The sequence below is a fragment of the Oncorhynchus nerka genome, linkage group LG25 (assembly GCF_034236695.1).
Source record: "Oncorhynchus nerka isolate Pitt River linkage group LG25, Oner_Uvic_2.0, whole genome shotgun sequence".
NCBI lineage: Eukaryota > Metazoa > Chordata > Actinopteri > Salmoniformes > Salmonidae > Oncorhynchus > Oncorhynchus nerka.
This window is the reverse complement of record NC_088420.1, coordinates 22,233,094-22,250,398: the sequence shown is the minus strand read 5'-3', so window position 1 is coordinate 22,250,398 and position 17,305 is coordinate 22,233,094. Positions and strand designations below refer to the sequence as shown.

General features: G+C 38.6%; 3 protein-coding genes across 5 annotated transcripts in view; 1 reads left to right on the top strand and 2 right to left on the bottom strand.

Annotated features, from left to right (window-relative positions):
• Window positions 1-687: 687 nt before the first annotated feature.
• On the bottom strand, window positions 688-11,212 carry LOC115109216 (ras-related protein Rab-8A-like). Its single transcript, XM_029633904.2, has 8 exons — window positions 11,015-11,212; window positions 10,125-10,185; window positions 9,913-9,973; window positions 8,897-8,974; window positions 4,538-4,627; window positions 4,185-4,250; window positions 3,993-4,043; window positions 688-3,908 (listed from the first exon to the last, which is right to left on the bottom strand). Exons 1-8 carry the CDS (start codon window positions 11,136-11,138, stop codon window positions 3,819-3,821), a joined length of 621 nt encoding a protein of 206 aa, XP_029489764.1. The 5' UTR covers window positions 11,139-11,212; the 3' UTR covers window positions 688-3,818.
• Window positions 11,213-11,459: 247 nt separating this feature from the next.
• On the top strand, window positions 11,460-13,538 carry LOC115109215 (small ribosomal subunit protein eS27-like). Its single transcript, XM_065009927.1, has 5 exons — window positions 11,460-11,465; window positions 11,936-11,978; window positions 12,569-12,658; window positions 12,867-12,977; window positions 13,104-13,538. Exons 1-5 carry the CDS (start codon window positions 11,460-11,462, stop codon window positions 13,130-13,132), a joined length of 279 nt encoding a protein of 92 aa, XP_064865999.1. The 3' UTR covers window positions 13,133-13,538.
• LOC115109214 (tropomyosin alpha-4 chain-like) overlaps window positions 13,406-17,305 on the bottom strand; it is a 27,477-nt gene continuing 23,577 nt past the window's right edge. For 2 of the 3 annotated variants that reach the window (XM_029633897.2, XM_029633898.2), the window contains 2 exons: window positions 17,210-17,279; window positions 13,406-15,424 (listed from right to left, as the gene is read on the bottom strand). In XM_029633897.2, the coding sequence (XP_029489757.1) occupies window positions 15,342-15,424; window positions 17,210-17,279 (153 nt within the window). In that variant the 3' untranslated portion in view covers window positions 13,406-15,341. Of the gene's footprint in view, window positions 15,425-15,455; window positions 16,249-17,209; window positions 17,280-17,305 lie in introns of those variants that run through there. The other variant, XM_029633901.2, reaches the window with a different exon arrangement.

Genomic DNA, 17,305 nt, shown 5'->3' with positions numbered 1-17,305 from the left:
TTTTTCATCCAAACATCAAAATACTGCCCCCTACACTCAAGAGGTTAACCTAGCTTCTAACCCTAAACCCTAGCGTAGCTAACGTTAGTTACCTAGCAAACATTTAGCGGCCCAAAGTTTGCAATTTCGAATCTCATCAAGGATAAATTTAGCTATTAGCAACTACATACTACTTTTTTAGCTACTATGAAATTACTTAGCATGTTAGCTAACCCTTCCTCCCCTAACCCTCTTACCCAACTCCTAACCTTAACTCCCCCAGTGTTTCTCAATTTGTTATCATGACCCCAAGGGGTGCACATTTTGTTTAATTCCCTACCATTATGCCCTAGTTTTGGGGACAGAAAACTGTATTGAGATCAAATGTTTAATCAATGAGAAAATTTGCAGAATGTCAGCCAAAATCCATCTCTTTTCCATCTTCTCCCATTGCCCGCCAGTAAGCTTCCTCTTACTACCATATTTGGTAGTGAGTGGAAACGGCAAGTGGACACTTCACATTTAAATATCTAGTGAAATATTTGTCTCGTGGTTCTGTGGTACTGTCCTTGGTATTACAGCTTTAAAGCTATTTTGTTTAAAAAAAATGTTAATATGAATTCCATATAGGATTAGGCCTATTCAATATACATTGATAACATTTGATTAAGATTCATTCGAAAATGTCTGACAAAAAAATGTAGCAAGTTAAAATAATCTCATTTTAATAAATCATCAAAAGGACACATCTACAAACATGTAGATCAATTCAACCAGATTTATGAAAGTAGGTAACAGTAAAATGTATTTCTTATTTACAATTGTTTTCAAAATGCGATTTTTCTCCTCCATTTAACCCATAATCAACTATGAAATCCAAATTGTCTTGAACATGGAATGCTAATTATATGTTCAAAGGAAAGTAATTTATAAACTGAAATATGTACAAATAGTTCCACCAGAAGGAAAAGAAAACTTCATAATAACTGGTATTCTGATGAAACATTTGCCAGACCTTTGTAAAGGTCCTAAAAGATACAACAGTCCGACAAACTGACTGTGCCCCACCCATTGGAATTGAATTATTTTATGTCCTCTTGTAAAACACTTACACTTATAAAATAATTCAATTCCAATTTACTTCATTGTCACAACTAGAGAAACAATTTGTGATAATTCATGGGGAAGTCACTGTTGTTCCTTTGCTATGATTTAACATGTGCTCCATTCCCTATAGATTTGCGTTGAGAAAAGCAAGTTCAAGGTGACAAAAAAAAGTAGAACAGAAAGCTATACAAGAATGATCCTTTGCACATTTCTAATCTCAAAGAGAAGCTCTTCAAGTCAAATATTAAAAGCCTCAAGAGGTCCAACAGTCTCATGATGAATAGTTCCAAAGCCCATTATATCAAGCATCAGGTGAAAATAAGCCACTTCTGTTGCGATGGACAGGGGCAAGCTCCGAGGGAATGATAGACGAGAACAAAAACAAAATGCTAAATCCAATATGAAGTCACTTTCCTCCAGCCATCCATTTAACATCGTCACACTGAAGGCGACTTAAATTAAGTCTTGAGGATAGAATCTGTACTGTAGAATATCGCAACTCATTCATCATAAATCATTTGGTCTTTCATGACAATGGAGAATTATTGAAAAGTGCATAATCAAGAGCAGGCTTTCTACAAGGGCACTTTCATACTTGGATGTTTTTTTTCCACTCTGACTACACGTTCTCTTGCTTGTAACATTTTAGTCCATTGCCATGTCACTACAGTGGTATGCCGATGTCTTGCTTCGAATACAGTACGCAATGCAAATACCTTCAACTCAAAACACTCCAAAATAGATTGTGGTCTTAATACTGGCACATCAAAAACCAACATTTGGGCCTTGGCGTTAAATTAGGACAAACATAGATACCGCTCTTGACTAAAGAAGGGGAGCGGCGACAAGGACACTAGTGACCATCAAAATGACTAACCAGAATCTGAAACGGACCCTTACCTTAACGGCCATGCATTCATATAATCTCCGCCCAGCCAGAAGAGTACTGGACATCCCAGAGCCTGGTTCCTCTCTATTTTCTGATATTTCTAGGGAGTTTTTCATAGCCACCACACTTCTACATCTGTATTGTTAGCAGTTTTAGGCTGGGTTTCTATTTAAGCGCTTTGACATCTGCTTAGGTAAAAAAATGATTTACAAATAAATACATTTGATTAAGCCTAACCTAATTTGAACCAATTCTTCAATGAAATATCAGTTAGCAGGTCAGGAGTGTCCGTGTAGCCTTTTCCCTAAAGATGCAGCAGGAATGGTTCTGGAATGTCACAGCATATTGATAAATCAACAGAAAAAAGAACATAGTAATAAACCTGGAAATTAATATTCATGGCATTTGTTTCACCATACAGTAGGTTGACATTATTCAATTGAGTTCTTATAGGCAGCCTACTTTGGCGCAATTGTCACAAATGTTCTGTCACAAATACTGACAAGCGTGAAAACAGCTTACAAAAGTCAAAGGCCACACAAACCTACATGGTATTACAGTATCACAATTAAAACAACCAGTAAAAAAAAAAGGAATAGGCTGAGAGGCTGGAATTTGAAAAGGGTGCTTAAGAAGTTAAATGACATCAAGCAATTACCACCCAAAGTACTATATCTCTATTTCAGTGATCTCTACATCATACATAACATGAATATTTGGGGCAATGAGGTGCTCACAATTTTTTGGGGTGGAGTGGTATAAGATTAAACACATTCTGAATGCCAAAACTAAAAATATGGTAAACGTATGCATTCATTTGTTAGATTGCAATTAATTTCCTAACTAGACTGATGTTATTGTGGAACAGATGATTTTAACTTCTAGCCTCTGGAACAATTCTGGAATGTAATAGTTCTAATGAATACTGACATTCCTATACAAGGGACTGGAATAAGACATACTTTTGCAAATTGCAAGATGTGCAGCCAATTTCACTACTAAAGTGCAAAAGTACACAGTAAAACAGGGTTCAACTCAATGTGCAGTTGCCGGCACATAACATTTTTCTAACACACAGTTTGCAAACCTTGTGCATAAAAATAATCTGAACTGCATAATGGTAAATACTGAACACAGATGAAAATTCAGGTATGTCGTTAAGATGGCATGTCTTTACTGTTAACATTAAGACTAACACTTCAGAACTGTATTATATTATCTTAAGGAAATAAGTGGCTTTCTGGTCTATTTGTTGGATGGCAAAAGGGGATTTACGGTAGAATACAGATAATCACTAATTTGATCAAGGAAAAACAGGGATGCATAGATGACACATTTGGAATAAATCTCCATAGTAGCTAGATGACGCAGAAGTCAACAATCTCACAGAAGATGTATGATGGTTAACTAGTCTTATCATGGAATTAAGCCACTGCTTTTAAGGATAAGGTCAATCCATGTTGAGACAAAACCTCACTAAGGATCAACTTTGGCAGCAGTACGACCACAGAGCAACATACAGCATCTGTGACAACCGTTGCAGAGAACAGAGAGAGGAGAGGGTGAGCAGAAACCTAAGTGTAATTACGAGAGACGATATAAGAGCATGAGGGTACAGAAGAGTGCCTGGTATAGAGATCTCAATCTAACGCCCATCCAACAACACTGATTGATACACCTGACCAATGAAAGCTACCGTTTGTAAACTGGGGGCACATGGTGAAGCAGAAAAAAACAAAGCCCAAAGAGGCCTGGGATATCAGGAATGAGAACAGGGCGAAAGAGGAAAGCTCTGAGCAAGTCCAGTTCTGTCCAGCTGTGGACAATGGTAAGATCGTTGTCCTCACAGGAGGGTGCAGCGGAAGAAACTGCTCTTCTTGGGCTGTTCTGTGATCTTCACACCATGACTGCTGCCCTGAGGATTGTTGCCCTCCTGGAACACACACACACAGTCAGAACACACACACACACAATACCGCATCTAAAATAGATTTGCACATAACACACACACACTTACCAGTTTCTTGTCCATTTTCGCCTTGATGTCTCTGGCAAGGGTCATAAATGCCTGAAATTTCAAGGGGAAAGAAAGACAGGACAAATTAAGATCAAATAGACAAAACAATGTGCAGTCTCTTTCAACCTAACAGAACAACAATTACTGTACAGCCATTGTTGTTTTTTAACTGCTGAGAATTAGTGAACTCACATTCTCCACGTTGATATTGGCCTTTGCACTGGTCTCCATAAACTTGATACCGTACTCCAACGACAACTGCCAAAGGTCAGTAAAAAGGGATGCACAAAATATACTCAGCGAACATTGACAGTAGCTCAATCACAAGTCTACATCTGTAGATACTCAAGATGTGAGTCATTGATTATAATTATTGATAATAGCCTACATAACATTTACTGATCCCCCACCTTCTCACATCCGTCTTTGGACAACTGTCACTCAGCAAACATGGACAGTAGCACAAAACATCTACTGTATAGTAAGTTTGATATCAGTCAGGTAGTTTGATATTTTTCATTTCCTGATCAGTGATGATCACCCACCTGCTCCCCTCTGTCTTTGGACACCTGTCGCTTGTCATTGACGTCACACTTGTTTCCCAGAACCATCTTCTCCACGTCAGCAGAGGCATGCTGGACAGGAAGACAGAAGATTGATCATGCAATGTAATTGCTACTTTCAGTAAAACGTACAGACTTCAAAGATATACCGTGCACTCGAAAAGTATTCAGCCTAGGGTCGACCGATTATGATTTTTCAACGCCGAAACAGATTGGAGGACCAAAAAAAAGCCGATACTGATTCAAATCGGCAGAGTTAAAAATATATATATATTTTATTTGTAATAATGACAATTACAACAATACTGAACAAACACTTATTTTAACTTAATACATTAATAAAATCAATTTAGCCTCAAATAAATAATGAAACATGTTCAATTTGGTTTAAATAATGCAAAAACAAAACATTGGAGAAGTAAAAGTGCAATATGTGCCATGCAAAAAAGCTACGTTTAAGTTCCTCGCTCAGAACATATGAAAGCTGGTGGTTCCTTTTAACATGAGTCTTCAATATTTCATGGTATGATGTTTTAGGTTGTAGTTATAGGAATTATAGGACTATTTATCTCTATACCATTTGTATTTCATATACATTTGACTATTGGATGTTCTTATAGGCACTTTAGTATTGCCAGTGTAACAGTATAGCTTCCGTCCCTCTCCTCGCCCCAACCTGGGCTTGAACCAGGAACACATCGACAACAGACATCCTCGAAGCATCGTTACCCATCACCCCACAAAAGCAGAGCAAGGGGAGCAACTACTTCACTGTCTCAGAGCGAGTGACATCACCGATTGAAACGCCATTAGTGCGCACCCCGCTGACTAGCTAGCCATTTCACATCGGTTACACCAGCCTATTCTCGTGAGTTGATAGGCTTGAAGTCATAAACAGCGCAATGCTTGAAGCACAGCGAAGAGCTACTGGCAAACGCACGCAAGTGCTGTTTGAATGAATGCTTACGAGCCTGCTGCTGCCTACCACTGCTCAAGTCAGACTGCTCTATCAAATCATAGACTTAATTATAACATAATAACACACACAAATACGAGCCTTAGGTCATTAATATGGTCAAATCGGGAAACTATCATTTAGAAAACAAAACGTGTATTCTTTCAGTGAAATATGGAACCGTTCCGTATTTTATCTAACGGGTGGCATCCATAAGTCTAAATATTCCTGTTACATTGTACAACCTTCAATGTTATGTCCTAATTACATAAAATTCAGGCAAATTAGTTCGTAATGAGCCAGGCGGCCCAAACTGTTGCATATACCCTGACTGCGAGCAATGAACGCAAGAGAAGTGACAATTTCCCTAGTTTAATATTGCCTGTTAACCTGGATTTCTTTTAACTAAATATGCAGGTTAAAAAATATATACTTCTGTGTATTGATTTTAAGAAAGGCATTTATGGTTAGGTACACATTGGTGCAACGATAGTGCTTTTTTCGCAAATGTTTTTTGCAAATGCGCTTGTTAAATCACCCGTTTGGCGAAGTAGGCTATGATTCAATGATAAATTAACAGGCACCACATCGATTATATGCAAGACAAGCTAGATAAACTAGTAATATCATCATCCATGTGTAGTTAACTAGTGATTATGTTAAGATTGTTTTTTATAAGATATGTTTAATGCTAGCTAGCGCCTTACTTTGGCTCCTTGCTGCACTCGCATAACAGGTAGTCAGCCTTCCACGCAGTCTCCTCGTGAAGTGCAATGTAATCGGCCATGATCGGTGTCCAAAAATGCTGATTACCAATTGTTATGAAAACTTGAAATCGGCCCTAATTTAAAATCGGGCCATTAAGATTAATCGGTCAACCTCTAATTCAGACCCCTTGACTTTGTACACATTCTCTTATGTTACAGCCTTATTCTAAAATAGTTTTTTTTATTCCCCTCAATCTACACACAAGACCCCATAATGACAAAACAAGGACAGGTTTAGACATTTTAGCAATTTTATTAAAATAAACGGAAATATCACATTTACATAAGTATTCAGACTCTTTACTCAGAACTTTGTTGAAGCACCTTCGGCGGAAATTACTGCCTCGAGTCTTCTTGGGTACGACGCTACAAGCTTGGCACACCTGTATTTGGGGAGTTTTTCCCATTATTCTCTGCTGGTGCTCTCAAGCTCTGTCAGGTTGGATGGGGAGCATTGCTGAACAGCTATTTTCAGGACTCTCCAGAGATGTTAGATCAGGTTCAAGTCCGGGCCACTAAAGGACATTGAGACTAGTCCCGAAACCACTCCTGCGTGGTCTTAGCTGTCTGCTTAGGGTAGTTGTCCTGTTCGAAGTTGAACCTTCGCCCCCAATCTAAGTTCCTGAACGCTCCGTTTATCTTTTACTTGATCCTGACTCGTCTCCCAGTCCCTGCCGCTGAAAAACATCCCCACATGATGCTGCCACCACCATGCTTCACTGTAGGGATGGTGCCAGGTTTCCTCCAGATGTGATGCTTGGCATTCAGGCCAAATAGTTTCATCAGACCAGAGAACCGTGTTTCTCATGGTCTGAGATTCCTTTAGGTTCCTTTTACTGAAGAGTGGCTTCTGCCTGGCCACTACATAAAAGGCCTGATTGGTGGAGAGCTGCAGAGATGGTTGTCCTTCTGGAAGGTTCTCCCATCTCCACAGAGAAACTCTGGAGCTCTGTCAGAGTGACCATCGGGTTCTTGGTCACTTCCCTGACCAAGGCCCTTCTCCCCCTATTGCTCAGTTTGGCCGGGCGGCCAGCTCTAGGAAGAGTCTTGGTGGTTCCAAACTTCTTCCATTTAAGAATGATGGAGGCCACTGTGTTCTTGGGGACCTTCAATGCTGCAGACATTTTTTGGTACCCTTCCCCAGATCTGTGCCTTGACACAATCCTGTCTTGGAGCTCTACAGGAAATTCCTTCGACCTCACGGCTTGGTTTTTGCTCTGACATGCACTGTCAACTGTGGGACCTTATATAGACAGGTGTGTGCCTTTCCAAATCATGTCAAATCAATTGAATTTACCACAGATCAACTCCAATCAAGGATGATCAATGGAAACAGGATGCACCTGATGTCAATTGAGTCTCATAGCAAAGGGTCTGAATATTTAGCAGGTATTGGCCATATACCATAAACCCCCGAGGTGGCGTATTGTTATTATAAACCGGTTACCAACGTAATTAGAGTAGTAAAAATAAATGTTCTGTCATACCAGTGGTATATGGTTTGATATACCACGGCTGTCAGCCATTCAGCATTCAGGGATCGAACCACCCAGTTTATAATGGCCAATATACCATGGCAGTGTTTTGTAGCAGTGCGGGTTAATGGGGCCCGGGGTCCTCATTTGATCATTTTTTTATGTAGAGTTACTGAGAAGCTCAGCTGACTTTTTTAAAAGGACATTCTACTCCAAAATTAATGGAAATAAAATCATGCTGACACCATCTCAAATATAATTTCCACCTCCAGGAATGATCCCAATAACATATCGGTAAAAATATGGTGTTACAATTATTTTAACATTATTGAACTAATGCGCATATAGCCTATGCATGGTCAATATTATTAGATATTAGTGGAGTAGGAAAATAATTGATAGTTACATATCTTGATATTATATTTGAATACTATTTCTGCGCTAGTTGGATGTACCTGCACCAAAACTCCAGTATTATTCCTTCATAGCTTGTTCTCCATCTTTTTAAATAGGGAGCAAATTTATTTTCAGCACTTCCATGACTGATCAAAATGTGTTTTTTCACGGCTGTCCCTTGTCCCTCTGCAGCAGACATATGGTGAGCAATACGTTTGGAATGTCAAATCACAAAATTAGCTTCGAATCGCAATAGTTATTGTATCGGTGATAATATCGTACTTCTCACGGAAACCACTGCATGTCACAATTCTTTCCCCCAACACTTTCCCTGGCTGCCACTACTCTTACTCAACTAAAGACCTTTAAAACTCCTGTTTACCCATGATTGCATTATGAATTGTTGTGCATTGACTGCTTGTCAGAATGCATGTTTCCCTCCCTGTGGCAATCGCAACTCGAATGCACCTTGAGAGAAATATTTATCTAGCATAGAACACATAACAAGCTGACTAGGTAAATTGCTAAACTATTTTACTTATGGGGTCTGTTTTTTCTGGTAATTACTTGTTTTGTTTGCAGGGAAAAAGTAAAATGTGGACTGTTCTAGCATCTTTAAAGTGAAATATTTTTGACTGTAGTGGAAACACTACCACGGCTAAGGGCTGATCTTAGGCACCACGTGACATAAAATGCTGTTTCAGCGAATAAGCATCCAGGAACCAAACTACGATAATTTCTGAATTACCTCCTCTATATTCCTTATCCAGTTTTTGATGTTGTCAAACGACTTCTCATTGGTGATGTCATAGACCAACATGATGCCCTGGGGAGAAAAACAGAGACTTGGTAAACAACAACCACTAACAATGAATGTCAGATACTAACATCCTGTTAAACTTAAGACTTGTACACCTCAGTAAAAAGCGAATTGTTACGAAGGGCCTGAACAGGAATCCAGTGCGATTTTACACCTCCCATGAATGATCTCAAGTATGTAGTGCTCAATAAAATAAATAAAAAAGGGACTCAAACTAGTGTGCAATCTAGGCCTAACACAAATTGATAGCCATTAATGTCTCTGAATATGGATTTTTTTTCTTATCTAAACTACATTCTCATCAACGGTGTAAAGTACTTAAGTAAAAATACTTTAAAGTACTGCTTAAGTCGTTTTTTGGAGCAACTGTACTTTATACTTGACAACTTTTACTCCACTACATTCCAAAAGAAAGTAATGTACTTTTTACTCCTTACATTTTCCCTGGCACCCAAAAGTACTAGCTACATTTTGAATGCTTAGGAAAATTGTCTAATTCACACACTTATCAAGAGAACATCCCTGGTCATCCCTACTGCCTCTGATCTGGCAGATTCACTTAACACAAATGCTTTGTTTGTAAATTATGTCTGAGTGTTGAAATGTGTCCAGGCTATCCATAAATTTAAAAAATAAAATAAAATCAAGCCATCTGGTTTACTTAATATAAGGAATTCGAAATTATTAATATTTTTACTTTTGATACTTAAGTATATTTTAGTGATAACATTTACTTTTGATACTTAAGTACATTTAAAACCAAATACTTTTAGACTTTTACCAAAGTAGTATTTTACTGGGTGACTTTCACTTGAGTCATTGTCTTTTTAAAAAGGTATCTTTACTCTTATTCAAGTATCTTACTGATTCTCATGTAGGTATATGTGCTTTGTAGTACATTTGCACAATTTGTGAGAGGGGCATAGTAAAGCAAAGCGACTGACCATGGCTCCTCTGTAGTATGCCGTTGTGATTGTTCTAAACCGCTCCTGGCCAGCTGTGTCCCTGGGAGAGAACAACACAATGAGATCCTTTCATTCCCATCCCTGATTTTAACCCACTTGTAGAATTATAGGCCAATTGTGATCATTCCCACTGTGCACTTTTTTAAGACATAATTTCAGAGACATTCTGTGAAGTCAAAGGGCTGTCTTACCATATCTGTAGCTTGATCTTCTTACCATCTAGTTCTACAGTTCTAATTTTAAAGTCAATACCTGAAACAGGAATAGAAAAAGTGAGACAATTATTGCACTTCTACCCACTTAAAATGTGATTTCACTATCGTCTAACCACAGAGCTCCAAACGACAAAGGATCATTGAAACACAACCATTTGAGTTGAATGTATTTTGTAGGCCTACAGCACTGTTTATGCACAAGTGGCAAAACCAGACTGGATTCAACATTTGCTTGAAGGCTAGCTAGTAATTATTTGGATTATATCATGTCCAGAGAGTTCTGTCTAGGGAGGCCCATCTTTTTAGATGATGCTGCAGGCCACACACAGGAAGTGCACAACTTCGATTTGAGCGATGGCTTGTCTAATGTAAATGGCTGCATAACTTCAGGGAAGACCTCCCCAACATGTAGCTACTAAAACGTACCTTTCTGTAATGTTACAGTGACTAGTTTGAACTAGCAAACTTGTTCATGTGTTGCTTGCTGGGAAGTGAACTTCACTGTTATCTAACGTTAGCTAGCTAAGCTATCTAATGAGTCAGTAAGCTTGTTCTTGCTCACTTGACAGCTAACGTTAGTTAGCTAAGGAGTCAGGTGACGTCGCCTGCTAAAATCTCATGAAAATATACATTTGAGGAATGTTGGGGATGCTGAAGTGCTGGTTTTATTGCCAAGCGAGCAGTTTGAAAAGCCGGTTAAGTTAACTAGCAAGCTAGTCCTGAATGCTAACCAAATAAGCTAGCTAGCCAGCTAACTTTAGCTAACTAGCGTTAGCATGACAGGATGGGCGCACACTGGGTGCTAAACTAGCTACCCGTCATCCGGTATAACTTTTCTAACCAGAAAACTTACGAAATTCACATACCTATTGTGGAGATAAATGTTGAGTTAAAGGCATCTTCTGAAAACCTGAACAACACACACGTCTTTCCGACGCCAGAATCGCCGATTAACAGTAGTTTAAACAAGTAATCGTAAGTCTTCGCCATATTATTAGCAATTGCGGAAATCCCGCCCGGCAGTTGTGCAAAGAGATACGTTACTGCTTTACTCGATTTACTGGACCAGTGATTGGACAAACAACATTTCACTCTTGACTGCTCTGTATCCGTGAATTACCCGCTGTCAATCAAAAGGGTAACGTCAGCTGATTGTGCTCTTGAAGTCAATGTCCCACCCATGAAAATGTGATCCCACCATTATCTTCTCATTTTAACAACGATATCAGTCTGCAAAGGAGTGCTGTAATATTCTAATCAAAGTTGAAAGTACAGTGCCAGTGAGTGAAATAACAATAACCAAGAGAAGCAATGTCGGTAAGTGGTTTTTCTTTGCTCATGCGAGCAATTCTTTGGAATAGCCAGTCAAATACTGTACAACGTGTACATGTTTATTGGTGGTCTTGTTTTGACCATGAACATTGAAGTTAGTTGCTAATAGTGCTGCGCTATTAGTACTTTGAGGTTGGTCGGTTTCAGTTCGATTATAAAAAAATAATCATGGTTTTCGGTTTTGATCCTTTAAAAAAAAAAAATTGACATGAAATGCATTATGAAATAATAGCATTACAATGATTTTAGAGCTTTGTAATGGAAATTCCAAAGTCAAGTAGTAAACATTCATTTGTCAAAACATTGCAAATGTTGCTTTGTCTCAGTTCCACATGAGGTAGATATCAATATAAAATAAGAAATTACAATGAAATACAATATTTCCGGTGTGTATATTACTTTTTATTAAATGAGCTTATTCGTTTTAATATCCTAATAATCTTTTCTCTGCTTAGGCAGTAACAGTCAGCCGGTGGGATCTTGGTTTCAAAGAATTTCGTATTTTTCTGTTATGAATTCTAGCTAGGTGGCTAACGTTAGGCTTAAGGTTAAGTTTAGGAGTCATGTTTAAAGGGGTAGGGATAGCAGACATGTTAAGTAGTTATAAAGTAGCTAAAAAAGTAGTAAGTAGTTGTAAATTAAAACATTTCAAGTTGTCCGTGATGAGATTTGAACTCGCAACCTTTGGATTGGATTTGGACCTTCGCATTTATATACGGCCACCCACTAAAACCGGACTAAATGAATTCAAGTAATTGACCGACGTTGCAAATAACCAGAAAATATGTCGGTTAATCGCTCAGTACTGGCTAATGATTCAGTCAATTTCAGCAATAAGTTATGAAGACTATGATTTGGTTTAAAACATGACCATTTAGCAAATATAAAATAGTGCCTGTTCTGGGAATGGAATACATGCCCGGGCAAGCCTCAGAAATAGTTATGCTGCAGTTCTTGTATTAGACATGAGAGGGTGCCCTTGACTTATTTCCCCCTTCACATGGTTTTATATTTTTTTAATGGTTCTAATGGTGTGATCTGTGAAAACAAATATTTTTATACATTAATCCATATTGCAGCTCACTAAGGACCTAATTTGGAGGCTGAGAGGCAAAGACACAAGAAGAAGAGGTTGGTTCAGAGTCCCAACTCCTACTTCATGGATGTAAAATGCCCTGGTGAGTATTAAGGATGTAGTTTACATCAACTGCCCAAACTATTTACATGTAGTGTTCACACTATTATTAAATTAGCTTTCCCATTTCCCGATCTATAAGAATTATAATAATTTACAACACAAAAAAAATAAAGCATGAAAATAAATAAAGCATTTACAAAGGATTATTAAGGTTACAGAAAACATATTTGTTTTAAACTTTATTCCAGGCTGCTACAGGATCACCACAGTGTTCAGTCATGCCCAGAGAGTGGTGCCCTGTGGTGGCTGCTCCTTCGTCCTGTGCCAGCCCAGAGGGGGGAAATGCCGCCTCACTGAGGGTAAGACTGTTGCACAATCACATTGCTCAAGAACTTATACAGTAGCATAGGCCCATATCAGTGTAGAGCTCTATCGAATATCTACTGATTTTTGACTTTACCAGTCCCTTTCTCACCCCTATACAGGCTGCTCCTTCAGAAGAAAGCAACGCTGAGTGAGATTTCAGTAGTGAGCTTTCAACTGTGATAGTTGTAAATTGTGGACCATGGATGTTTTGTAAATTATTACATTATATGGAATGGGGATTATTCAGCTGAACTGATTGGCAGTGTTTTGTCCTTATGATATAAACAGATTACAATATTGTTCAGATACAATATGCCTTTTTGTAATGAATAGGTATAATATACTGTATGCTGAAGTGGTTTCTCTCTGTGTTTGACATTTCTATTTTTCTTACTAAATAATACATGAAATCATCTCGAGCCAGGTTGTGTAAAAATTTATTAGACTGAAAGCTGGAAAAGTGAATGAATCATTTCAACACAGACTCAGTCAAATAAGGATGAGAAGCCTTGATTGATTACCTTCACAGACAACAATAAAACCTTTTGACGGTTCACCTTCTGTGGTTTGTGTATTCTTTGGTTTTGAGAGTTCCCCTGACTGAAAGTTTTGTAAAACTGGAGCAATACATCAATAACTAACATTATTCTACTATATACAATAAGTATCCATGTTTTATTACCTTGATTGAGGCCCCCGTATTGCTTTTTTTGGTTTAACTTTTAAATATGCTACCACCACAATATAATACCAGGATTATGATTTTACACCTAGGCTAGGCAGCCAAATACAGAGCTGGGATAGTGGCAGGCATGTCAGGCCATAGTGGAAAGGAGGTGCTATGAAGCTGCATGTCAGCATATGGCGGCACTTTAAGACCACACAGATAATAGGTTCGGTCAGAAGAGGAGTTGTAGTTCCTTGCACTTTAAGACCACACAGATAATAGGTTAGGTCAGAAGAGGAGTTGTAGTTCCTTGCACTTTAAGACCACACAGATAATAGGTTCGGTCAGAAGAGGAGTTGTAGTTCCTTGCACTTTAAGACCACACAGATAATAGGTTAGGTCAGAAGAGGAGTTGTAGTTCCTTGCACTTTAAGACCACACAGATAATAGGTTAGGTCAGAAGAGGAGTTGTAGTTCCTTGCACTTTAAGACCACACAGATAATAGGTTAGGTCAGAAGAGGAGTTGTAGTTCCTTGCACTTTAAGACCACACAGATAATAGGTTAGGTCAGAAGAGGAGTTGTAGTTCCTTGCACTTTAAGACCACACAGATAATAGGTTAGGTCAGAAGAGGAGTTGTAGTTCCTTGCACTTTAAGACCACACAGATAATAGGTTAGGTCAGAAGAGGAGTTGTAGTTCCTTGCACTTTAAGACCACACAGATAATAGGTTCGGTCAGAAGAGGAGTTGTAGTTCCTTGCACTTTAAGACCACACAGATAATAGGTTAGGTCAGAAGAGGAGTTGTAGTTCCTTGCACTTTAAGACCACACAGATAATAGGTTAGGTCAGAAGAGGAGTTGTAGTTCCTTGCACTTTAAGACCACACAGATAATAGGTTAGGTCAGAAGAGGAGTTGTAGTTCCTTGCACTTTAAGACCACACAGATAATAGGTTCGGTCAGAAGAGGAGTTGTAGTTCCTTGCACTTTAAGACCACACAGATAATAGGTTAGGTCAGAAGAGGAGTTGTAGTTCCTTGCACTTTAAGACCACACAGATAATAGGTTCGGTCAGAAGAGGAGTTGTAGTTCCTTGAAAGATTTGTATAGAATACTCTTTTCACATAAAAAATGATTTTTTAAATTCGCTTTGGCAATCCCTCCACCTGAATGATAGTCACAGTATTTTAGCACCACCAGTAGCACCACAGACATGTTCACCATCGTTTCCATGAGTCTTCCTCTAGTGTCAATGACCATGTTAACACACACATATACACCAAAGGTAGAATATTGGCTCATTATTAAAAGGCACAGTCCAACCTGTGGATATGTTCAACCTGTGGATATGTTCACATACATTGTGCATGCACTAAATTACCATGTCAGTTGGTAAAAGCTGATTCCTGTCAACTGTTTGCCAAATAACTCTCGGTGGAGCTCATGAATCATACATAAATGAAGGCCATACATATAACACAACCTATTTCAAAACATGCTTTTGAGTGCACATGTCAAATATGAGTTGTTTTTTTCTATTCTTGACTCATTGGTTTAAAAAACTAAGGGTACAAGTTAAGTTAATCCCCTTTCGCTGGGAATAAGACTTTACAGCTCAAAATGTGGAATGAAATGTAATATTTATGGAATGTTGCAAGACTTTTATCCTCTCCATCTTCCTCCTCATCTTTATAAGCTGTTGAGCTCTTGCAGTGTTTGATCCAGGACTTGATGCATTCCCAGGTTCTCTTCTTTGGCACCTGCTAATTTCTCTAAAAAATAAATAAAATAAAGACATATTGAAGACATATAGAATGAAACCACACATGACAGGACCATCATACAGTTGATTAATATGAATTCATTCTCCTTAGGTTTGGTAAATAATATTCTACACATAATCCAAAGCCATTCCTATACAGGATGTACAACTGCTGCTTCCTAGACACCGTGCTTCTACATCTGCATTTCTTGCTGTTTAGGGTTTTAGGCTGGGTTTCTGTATATCACTTTGTGACATCAGCTGATGTAAAAAAGGACTTTATAAATACATTTGATTGATTGATTTTACATACTGTTAAGTTGTTCAATATGCAAAACACAACCACACTAAAGAACACTACCCAAAACAAAAGGCAGATTTGCATTTATAAAACTGATGACAGTAATGTATGGAGTTGCGTGACAAATGTTATGTAAAAAGCATGTGAGGGACACTCAGTGTGAATGCATGCCACACTCCATAAATTCTCACCTTCTTAAAACAGTTGTTTATCCTATTATAAAGATTGTAATATCAAAACTATTTAATTAAAGAAGGATAGTTGAGATAGTTAGCTTTTAATGAGTTTCATTACACAGTGAGATGGACAGAAGGCACAGAGAAAAGGAGAAAGGGTATTTCAGGAGGCTAACCCCAGGACACAATAGCCTAAAGTGGGAAGGGTGAGAGGACAGACACCCTGGAGGGACAGACATCCTGGAGGCAGCAGGAGGCCGGCAGAAAGAAATGTCTACAAGGAGGTCATGTCATTGAGGGCATGATCCAGCTCCTCGCTGATAGCCTTGTACTTCAGCTTCTGAGCATAAAGTTCATCTGGAGGTCAAAGGGCAGCAGGAAGTAGCACAGGTAAGGCACAAGGAAATCAGCAGCCGAGAGAGGTGGAGGACAGGACAGGGAATCAAAAAGGAAATGGTGGCAAAAAGAGAGGGAAGAGAAAGAGAGGACAGGTCAGTGGATGCAAAAGAGAAAAGTCATACAGTATAAAAATGAAAGAAGAGAATATGCCAGAAAAATAAGACATCTTAGTCTACCTGTGAGCATTCTAAAATTGAAATATGTTGCAAATCTTTTTTTTTTGCGGGGGAGGGGGGGGGGCAAGAGATGACTACCTTAAGCATTTAAGCCTATATCAAGGTTTCCATAAACGGACTTCATACCGGTAAACCCATTTCATCTGGCTCTAGGACCAAAAATGCTGATCTTAAAGGAATTTGAGCACTCTGTTCTTAGTGCAGACATCAGACACCAAAATAGGTGCTCTTTGGTTAGTAGAAAATGGGCCTACATATTTCTTTACACTGGAGACCAAGGCAGTGTGTTTTATTAGCTTGTCGGAGAAGTTTCCATACGTTTGGCAGGGTACCCTTTCTTCTAGAGAAATATTTCCAGCTAGTTGAATTTTTTTATTTTTAGCTGGGACCATGTCAATGTGAAACTGTGCATAATAAGATGTTGTTTCATTGCTCAGGGAGAGGATTAAATATCCAGACCTCTTGACCAAGGAAATGACATACAATGGGGAATACGGAACAAGCTCGACATCTTTACTAATTTACTGACATGGAATGTTCTTATTTGAGCAACTCAGCTTTATAAGTCTGAGATGCAACTGAGAACAATGATAAAACGGTTATTTTCAAAATATATAGTTTAATCTTCTGCAATAAAATATGTCTAATTTACAGGAACTTTCTCTCCACACTAAGGTACGTTTACGTTCTCTTCTATCGAAATGCCATAGAGCAGTTTGCAACAGCGTTTTTAGCACTCATACCTTCCAGGTCATCAATGAACTTTTCCAGTTTGGCCACTGTCCTCTCTGAAAACTCTGCACGAGTCTCAGCCTGAGGGACACACAGGGAGGAGGGTG